Source organism: Pelophylax lessonae (genome assembly GCF_965119305.1).
Source record: "Pelophylax lessonae genome assembly, chromosome: 4".
NCBI classification, from domain to species: Eukaryota; Metazoa; Chordata; class Amphibia; order Anura; family Ranidae; genus Pelophylax; species Pelophylax lessonae.
In genome coordinates, this window is record NC_138771.1 from 602,392,390 (window position 1) to 602,402,694 (window position 10,305).

The 10,305-nt window shown below is 42.2% G+C and overlaps 1 protein-coding gene across 1 annotated transcript in view; it reads left to right on the top strand.

Annotated features, from left to right (window-relative positions):
* LOC309555318 (tetratricopeptide repeat protein 39A-like) overlaps positions 1–3,757 on the top strand; it is an 83,362-nt gene extending 79,605 nt beyond the window's left edge. The window contains exon 18 of the mRNA XM_082257274.1: positions 3,255–3,757. Coding sequence (XP_082113400.1) covers positions 3,255–3,375 — 121 coding nt within the window. The 3' untranslated portion in view covers positions 3,376–3,757. The remainder of the gene's footprint in view (positions 1–3,254) is intronic.
* The last annotated feature ends 6,548 nt before the right edge of the window (positions 3,758–10,305 follow it).

Consider the following 10,305-nt stretch of genomic DNA (forward strand, 5'->3'; position numbering starts at 1 on the left):
TCAGTGCATGAGTAGCCAATCACCAGTCCTCATCATGTAGGGGTGAGGGGAACATAAGCTTTGAACAAGCTTTGGGTCAGAACCTGCGCAGTGATTTTTGCAGGGTGTAACCGAGATTGAACAAGGCAGTGAGAGGAGCAAACAGAGGGTAGGGGCTCCTTACCCTCCCTGCACAGTCTGGGGAAACTAACAGGTTTGCTTCAAAGTGTTTTTTTATTGAAAAAAAAAAAAAAAGTTTAAAGTAAGGCCCCTTTCACACTTGTGCGACTTGGGACTGCAAAGTCGCATGACAAGTCGTACTCCATGATTTCCAATGAGTACCGTTCATATCTGTGTGACTTCAAAGTAGTCCCTGCACTACTTTGGTCCGACTTTGATGTGTTTTTAGGTCCATAGACCTAGGCATTGTTTAAAGTCCAGTCAAAATCGCGGCAAAATCACGGGGCTTTTAGGTCGCACAAGTGTAAACGGGGTCTAAATCTACATACACCCAAATAATTGCAACACATTCCATTTCGCAAGCTAATGTTATAAGTTACATTTGCATTTCGATCTGCATTCATCTAGGATTTTCTAAAACTATAAATGGTATCCGCTGACTGTGACCATTGTAGAAAACGAGTAGCAGACACCTATTGCAAGAGACTGTTAGACACCTTTCACACTTGTGCGACCTAAGTCGCGCAATTTTACTGTGCTTTTTTTGCCGCAATTTTGACTGGACTTGAAGTAATGCCTATGTCTATGGACCTCAAAACTCATCAAAGTTGAACCAAAGTAGTGCAGGGACTTGTTTGAAGTCTTTGCAACCTGAAGTCGCACAGATATAAACGATACTCATTGAAAATCATGGAGTACGACTTGTCATGCGACTTTGCAGTCCCAAGTCGCACAAGTGTGAAAGGGGCCTTATAGTAAGAGATTGCTGCAATATTTCATCTCCCTGTCATGTTAGAGACTGATATCATGTTATATCCAACGGTCACGTTAACCACTTTACGACCGCCCACGGCAGATATACTGCGGCAGCCAGCCGCTCCTGGGCAAAGTGACTTGGGTATACGCTGCTCGCTCTCAGGAGGCTAGGGGGCGAACGCATGCCGCCGGCAGCGCGCTCCCGCCCCCGATTGCCGCCTGACACCCACGATCGTTCCTCGCTGAGAGAGAACGGTCGGCTGTTGTAAACACAGCCGATCGTCCTTCTCCCTGGGATGATCACAGAGCTCATGTGATCCTTCTATATATGATCACAGGTCTCTATGGTCATTTCAAAAGCCCCGCCCCCTCAGTTAGAATCACTCCCCTAGGTACACATTTAAGCCCTTGATCACCCATAATGTTAACCCCTTCCCTGCCAGTGTCATTATTACAGTAACAGGGCATATTTTTAGCACTGGTTACTGTAGCAATATCACTGGTCCCCTCAAAAGTGTCAAAAATATCAGTCAGGGGTCCGATCTGTCTGCCGCAATGTCGCAGTCCCGCAAAAAAAAATCGCAGATTTAATCCATCCAAAACTTGAAAAAAAAAAAGTTTTGCCTTTTATGTATACTTTTAAGGTTAGGTTTAGTTCATTTAGGTTATTTATGGTCCTTTTATGTATTTTTATTTTATTTGAATTTTTTTTGTTGTGTTTATACTACTACTAACAAATAAATGTAAAATACACACAAATAATAAATATGATAAATGAATACTATGTAATAATAAATAAATTATTAACCCCTAAAAATAAAATAATAAGCACACTAACCCTAGCACAAAATACATTTTTTTTTTTTGTTTGAGTGTTTATTATTATTTTATTAATAAAGTGGTTGTAAAACACCATTCATGAAATCTGTCCTCACATATACAGTATATGTAGTGTTTACTTATCTCTTTACAAAGCCCTAAGGGTCCTTTCACACGGGCAGTGCGCCTCACGGACTCCGTTTTGCTCAGCGGGGATCGATCCGCCGATCCCCGCTGAGCAGGTGGATGACAGATCCGTCTCCGCTTACTTTTAATAGGCAGACCTGTCAGATCCCCGATCTCCTCTCTGAGATGGGATGATAACGGACCGCCTGTCCGTTTTCATCCGATCTGCCAGACGGATGGAAAATAGGGTTTATATCCGTCCGGATTTCACGGACAGGATCGGATAGCAGCGGGTGTCAGCGGAGAGGTCTCTGCTGACATCCACTGCTCCATAGGGCTGCATGGGGCATCCAATTAGGTCCACCTGAAAAACTGACAGGCGGACCAAGTCAGAAAGCCTGTGTGAAAGGGCCCTAAGTGTTGTCTTTCTGCTGCTCCGTTTCTCTGTTATCAGCATGATAACTTCTGACACACAAGATAAAAGCAGCTGGAAATTTGTGTCAGGTAGGGAACTTAGAGATAAGCAGAGAGCTGGTCTATTCATACTGCAGCTCTGCAAGTTTTTGTTATTCTGCCTATGTGGAGGGGTGGGGTGTGCCTTTCCACCAATCAGCTCACACACAGTGTATGCCCAGACTCCACACCCACTGCTGAATGAGGAAGAAAGATTTCTAACACCATGTAAACTTTCTAAAGAGTGTAGAAAGGGAAAGACAGCAGATATGTAAAACTTTTATATAGGGAGAATTGTTTAATCTCTGTATCATATGAGGTTATTCACTTCATTGGGTATAGGAGAGGGTTTACATCCACTTTAATAATAATTTATTATATTTTTTTTAAGCTTTGGGGTTAATTATTATTTATTCATTTATTATTACATATTAATAATTTATTTTATTTATGATGCTTTTTAGTTATTTGTGCATTAATTTTACATTTATTTATTCATATATTACTATATATGTTTTTGCATTTGACCAGAAACTTGCAAAAGGTCTCAAAAGTTTCCACTAATTTTATGTGAATAAAAAATGCGCCAACACACAACTCTGCCCAATTTGAGCTACAAAAAAAAAAAAAAAAAAGCTCCATAACTTTTTTCGAGCTTCGGGCTTCAGGCAACTAGGAGTGCAGATGTGAACCAACTCCATAGAGAATAATTAATTTTTTCTCTTTCCACGCTTTGGAGCTTCAAGCTACAAAACGCTGAGGTGTAAATTGGGCCTTATAGGTTATCTCTATTATTTCAGTATCTTGAAGCACAATCACCGTAGTACTCATTGCTAAATGTTGATGGTCTATTTCTTGTACAATTTGAGCCCACACATGCCCATGCAAAAGTGAAATCTCTATTTTTAGTGGAGGTGAACTTTAATTTTTCTTTCTTTTAGGAATAACTACAAGAATTACTCCATGGAATCCCGCACCCTCTTCAGGATACATGCAGCTTTGTCTAAGCTCAAAGCACCAGACTCGGAGGAGAACAGTGTAGATGGAGCCAGCCTGTCCTGACCAGTTGTTAAGGGACTCGCATTAAGCATTTAGGAATTCTGATGAATTGTGTCTGCATAGTTTACTTGTGTAATATTTTAATGCCCACTGGCCGGTAAGGCAAACATTGCATTATTGTGACACTTTCTTCTGGCCATGCAAGGCAAAGTTAAAGGGTCACGTAAAGCTGAATTTCAGGTATGGCAATTTTACATTAGTCCAGCTTGGACCAGTGATGCTTCTATGTGCCATACCTGTGGAATCCCCATGGAAGCTGGAAATCACTGTAGTAGGCACCTGTTCCGAGTGTTGACCGCATTGGACGAGGTGGGGGGTGACGTCACAATCTCCACCTTGCTCAATCGGAGAACACTTTGCATCTGTTTAGAAAATGCAGTGTTCTCTAAATCAGTGGTCCTCAACTCTGGTCCTCGGGCCCACTAACAGGCCAGATTTTAAGTATTACCTTGGGGAGATGCAGACTAGAATACTGCAATCACTGAGCAGCAAATTAGAGCACCTGTGATGTAATTTAGTTATCTTGCAAACTTGGCCTGTTAGTGGGCCCCGAGGACTGGAGTTGAGGACCACTGCGCTAAATGGTCTCCATACTGAGTAGGGGACCTGTGTTAACAATGCAGCAGCAAGGCCGCTCGGCACAGGAGCTGGAAGGCGGCAGCAGTCACTGTAGTAGGGGGGCCCTACTACAGTGTGTTTCAGCTTCTGTGGTGTATGGCACAAAAAGTGCTATACCTAAACTTCAGCTATACCAAGATTTAACAGATGCCTCAGCTTAACACGACCCTGTACTGAAAATAAGGAATCGAAGATGAACAGCGCTGGATAACATGCCATAGGGGTCCTTACAGTACAAGAAAAATTGTCTTGCCTTAGGTGCCTTTCACACTTGTACGTCTTGTCCTGCGACTTAGTCGCATGACAAGTCATACCCCATGATTTCCAATGAGTACCATTCTTCGCTTGCACTACTTTGGTCAGACTTTGATGCGATTTGAGGTCCGTAGACCTCAAGATTATACAGGCGTTGCTTTTAAGTCACGGCAAAGTCGACGTCTTTTAGGTCGTACAAGTGTGAAAGGGGCCTTAAACACCACAAATACCTGAACTTCCAGGTATGGGAAGAAATAACACCCCCCACACTTTGCACAGTGCTATCTCCAGTGCCTGATCAGCTGTCTGAGTTGTCAGGTGAGGGGGGGTTTCTATGCCTATGCAAATACTGACTTTCAGAAGCTGGTATGTGCATAGGAAATTCTGTGGGGTGCAGTGACTCAGGAAGGAGGATTTGTCTGGTTAAAAAAAAAAAAGTATAAATGGGCACCATATTGTTCAGGTCACCCAGCTCTTGTCTTCAGTTCTTTATTCCCAGTAAAGGTTTCCTTCAGTTGCCTCCAAGGACAAGAGTCTGTAACTAATGTATTAACTGATATTTAAATCCATTTGTAAAGCCAGTGCAGGCTGAAAACAGGACAATTTCTTTGGTTCAGTAAATATCCATTGTCACAAATCATTAAAAAGGTGGAGTTTCCAATATAAAAAAACACTTTTGGAAAAAATGCACCCAAATATAAGCACATGCTTGCATTCCGGTCCACAGTAGGTTTATAAATGTTGCAATGTTCTTTGCCGTTTTTAATTTCGCAATTTAAATCCATTGTCATTTCTGTATTTATTTCAATTGCGTTTCTCAAAAAAAATAAGAGTTGGTGGAAAGTATTTAAACTGAACACGGTCGGGAGTTTCCTGCCTGTCAGTACTAATCAATAGTGTGTTTGCCTGTAAATGTAATAAATTGTATAGTTTTGGATAAAGCTGTATTATCTTTGTATTGTGACAAGAACAATGAAGTTGAGGCTGCTCGTTCTTACTTTGGTGCATATTTGTCTCCACTCCGATATATAAAGGGTTTCTAGGTATCCCAAATGACAAAAGCCAGAGGCCCAGCAGATGTCCAGGCTGCCCAGTTACAACCTTCATCTTATTGGAGTAAACCAGGGGATAATGCAGTTGGTCAATCAGTGCACATGCCTATGGCCTCATTCACACAGGTACATTATAGCACAAACCCATGCGAGGGCCATGCTTGCCCACACACCGCACATTCCCATGCAGGCAGTCCTGTTCATGTCTGCTGGCTCGCAGCGGCTGTACATTCACAGTCACTGCTCCCAATATGAGTCATGTCAGTGCAGGTGTGCAAATTAGGGCTTGGCATTGCATGGCTGGCAAATTGGGAACAGCAGCTGTGTCTATGCAGCTGCTGGGGCCCAATTGACATGAATGGGACTGCTTGCACTGAGATGCACATAACATCTCTGAATATGCAATTCAGTTTTTGGCACCAGTTCACAAAAAGGATATTTGGGGAACTGGAGAAAGTGCAGATAAGAGCAACCAAACTGATAAGAGGAAAGGAGGAACTCCACGCTATGAGGAACGATTAGCTGAACTGCATGCATTTATTCTCTTTTGAGAAGAGGAGATTAAGGGGGGATAGGATTAACATTTATAAATACATAAGGGGTCCATATAGTGAACTTGGTGTTGAGTTATTCACTTTAAAGTCATCACAGAGGACAAGAGGGCACTCTTTCCATCTGGGGGAAAATAGATTTTTATCTCACAGTAAGAGCTGTGAAAATGTGGAATAGACTCCCTCCAGAGGTGGTTCTGTCCAGCTCAGTAGATTGCTTTAAAAAAAGACCTGGGTTATTTCCTAAATGTACATAATATAACTGGATACTAACATTTATAGGTAAAGTTGAGCCAGGGAACATCCAATTGCCTCTCAGGGAATCGGGAAGGAATTTTTTTCCCCTGCTGGAGTAAATTGGATAATGCTTTGCTGGGTTTTTTTCTTTAACCTTCCTTTGGGCCAACTGTGGGTATTGGATTATATATATTGGATTACATGAATTCCCCCCCCTCCTTTTTTTTTTTTAACTGGATGGATTGTGTCTTTTTTTATTTTTTTTTAACCAGACTAACTATGTAACATAACACCTTTGCACCACAGTGTATGGGCAAACACGGCCCTATAGTACATCCGTGTGAACAAGGCCTAGGATTTTACAAGAGAGGATGTACTTGTAGTTAGTTGGTCTGCAGGGGGACCACGTACAGACAGTGCAGATAGGGCTGGTTAACCTGTGCCGATTGCGGTCTCTATAAATGTTAATCGGGGAATAGGGGGCAAAGCTTCCACCATAAAACCAAGGGTTGGCTATACACAAGTATACACACAGTCTCAGCTGCAGGGAGTGTGTGTAAATACCCCTGCTGTAAGCCTTTACATCAGAGGCAGCGAAAAGTTTAAAACTGATTTTTTTCCTGCCGATTGTAGCCCATTGGGCCATTGGGGAGAGTTCCTGTCCTAGAGCCACAGTGAATCTCTCCTCTCCTGTGAAAGCCGTTTGCGGCCCTGAGGGACATGGTTTTGGTCACTGTGCATACACTTCAGCAATTTAGTTTGTTCCTGAACCTATAGAAGTTGTCGTTGGTCCTTAGAGTACCTGGACTCAATGCACACTGGACCCCAGAATTTCTTCCCCAGTAAAAGATTCAGATTCTTCATTTGCTGGTTGGAGTGTTCCAATCTCAGAGCAAACAGACTGTTTGTGCAGGAGAGTTCTGGGACTGACAGGAACTTCCTTTAGGAGCACTACGTTGTACAGTTTAATTCCTGGAACTCACAGCACAACATTCATCGATGTGGGACAAATCTACTCATGTATTTGCGTCTCAAAGAATTTATTTCGCTTTCTAAACCTCATACAGCAAACTTGCATATGTAAAACCTGAGTGCATAAACTACAATGGGAAAAAGGAGCACAGAATAAAAACTCCCATCTACATGAAAAAGCACAGGCATAATAACAGATAAGACCACTAATCTTGAGGATTCATAAAAGCATACAATGCCTATGGACAGAGTCTCCCACCTCAGCTGTAGATCTCTGCAGTTCATCCAGAGTGATCATGGGCCTCTTGGCTGCATCTCTGATCAGTCTTCTCCTTGTATGAGCTGAAAGTTTAGAGGGACGGCCAGGTCTTTGTAGATTTGCAGTGGTCTGATACTCCTTCCATTTCAATATTATCGCTTGCACAGTGCTCCTTGGGATGTTTAAAGCTTGGGAAATCTTTTTGTATCCAAATCCGGCTTTAAACTTCTCCACAACAGTATCTCGGACCTGCCTGGTGTGTTCCTTGTTCTTCATGATGCTCTCTGCGCTTTAAACGGACCTCTGAGACTATGACAGTGCAGGTGCATTTATACGGAGACTTGATTACACACAGGTGGATTCTATTTATCATCATTAGTCATTTAGGTCAACATTGGATCATTCAGAGATCCTCACTGAACTTCTGGAGAGAGTTTGCTGCACTGAAAGTAAAGGGGCTGAATAATTTTCCACGCCCAATTTTTCAGGTTTTTGTTTGATAAAAAAGTTTGAAATATCCAATAAATTTCGTTCCACTTCATGATTGTATCCCACTTGTTGATTCTTCACAAAAAATTACAGTTTTATATCTTTGTTTAAAGCCTGAAATGTGGCAAAAGGTCAAAGTTCAAGGGGGCCGAATACTTTCGCAAAGCACTGTATGTGAAGCTCTTGTACAAAGTACGGTTAGTCCCGGTGGTATTCTTCATCGACAGGGCCAACAAATGTCACTGTATAAATGTAAATACATGTAAAAAAATAAATACTCTTGTAACAAAGGATTTCTTCTAAACATATCGAGAATGGTACCACAAAGTAAAGTCATAAAATTTATCATATAAATTTTAAAATTGTATATAGCACCATATCCATTGTTTGCAAAGTGAAGTTCACAAATCTTATCCTATTTCAATTCAAAATCCACGTTAGCTCAACGCGTTTCAAATGCTTCAAATATCTTTAACAGAAGCACATGTGAACAGTATTCGTATAGGAAAACCCAGTAGTGTAAAATAGAAAGTTTCCTTTTATTTATGGTTGGTTTGAGGTTTTAGCTAGTGTTTGCCTGGCTGCCAGAAACACACATCCCACCAACTTTCTCTGATATTTATGAAGGTGTGGTACAGGCTTGTGTAATGAGGCTTACCATGGGTCATGGGGAAGTTAGTATTTAGAACCAACCAAAGCGCATATTATAGACTTCTATCCAAAATTAGGGAACCTTGAGGCAGGACCAACAGGTGTGCAGGGGAGTCAATGCAACCCCGAAAGTAAAACGGGAAGGAATTAGGGACAAATCTGGATATGCAGTCAGGGGTCATGTACCAACACAAAACTTATTTATAAGCATTTTATTGGGCTAGAATACTGAGCGAGCATTTGGAGGCTCCACTTGTCTGTTTGAGGAACAAGTGGTCTTCTTGTTGCAAGGAAAAGTTGAGCTCATCTTGACCTGGGTGGAACGACATGTCCCATATCTCTCCCAACATGTACATTTTAACTGACACAGAAAAGTGTCCGGGCTTTTTCAGCCTGCACTGTCTGGACCCAGGCAAGTAATCCCTAAACCAGAAGGTGTTCCAGGACCTGTGTTGCAGATTGGGGTCACTGAATGTGGATCTTCCAATATCCAGGTGAAAGAACAAACTGGGTATATTTGCCTCCATATCGCATGCTCCATTGTTGGATGCAGCCTGATATGCACATGTGCAGAACACTTTGGCCTAAAGGCTAAATTCACCTTTTGTAAAATATTAATAAATGCACATTCTTGCAATGCCAGGATCCTGCAGACTCTCAGTACACTGTCTGCCTGTACCTGCTGTGAATAAATAAAGTGGTCATGTGGGCAGAGCCCCAAGGTGTCATGGCCCCCATTTCTGGTTGGACAGCACTTTCAAAGATCTTTTTCAAACCTATTCATGGTTCTTAAATCTAAAAAGGCATACACCGCATTCTGAATCTCAAAGCTCTGAATGTCTTCATCGGCCTCACGAGTTTCAGATGGAATCCACTAGGTCAGTCATTGCTTCCCTTCCTCTGGGGGATTTCCCTGCCTTGGTGGACATTAAAGATTTGCATTATACTACACCCATCTCAACAGATATACATATATAACAGATAACAGTGTTAGCTCAGGTTCACTGTAGGGTCTCTCCACTACCATTTTGTGGCTCTTCCATTTTGGCTTTTTTTCTGCACCTCGGGTGTTCACGAAGATGTTGGCCTTGGTTCTGGCTCTCTTGCATTCCCAGTGCACATTCTGGTACTAGGCTATCTAGAAAATCTCCTCCTGTGAAAGCAGTTCAGGTCCCTGAGGGACAAGCTATCTGTCACAGTGCAAACACTTATGAAATACTCACCTTGGAATGAAGCCCTCCAGCGCTGTAAAGTCACCGCTGAGAGGGCTGACATGTTCCCCCTGTCTTTCTTACAGGTTCGTGAGCTCCAGCTGATGACATGATTAATGTCATTCCCGCACTTTCCCTCGGTGCCGGTATGAAGCTCTGAATTTCCAGCGAGCGGTCCAGGTTTAAACTGTAAATATATGCCACCCATGATTTCCATACCTTCAGGAATTGTGCATGCGTCTATCAGAATAGAGATCAGCTTCCGTGGACCATAGTCCCCATGAGGCGCTGTTTTTAGCCTCAGTTGGATGGAGGAATTACTGATGCCAAGCTTTGACCAATGTCTGGTGGCTGCTAGAAACACAAATCCCACCCACTTCCGCCAGTGTTTAGATGGAGTCATAATAGGCTTTTGTAGCAGCACCGCCCACAGATTAGGTGCCAGAGATGCAGTGTCTCACAAAAGTGAGTACACCCCTCACATTTTTGTAAATATTTTATTATAGCTTTTCATGTGACAACACTAAAGAAATGACACTTTGCTATAATGTAAAGTAGTGAGTGTACAGCTTGTATAACAGTGTAAATTTGCTGTCCCCTCAAAATAACTCAACACACAGCCATTACTGTCTAAACCG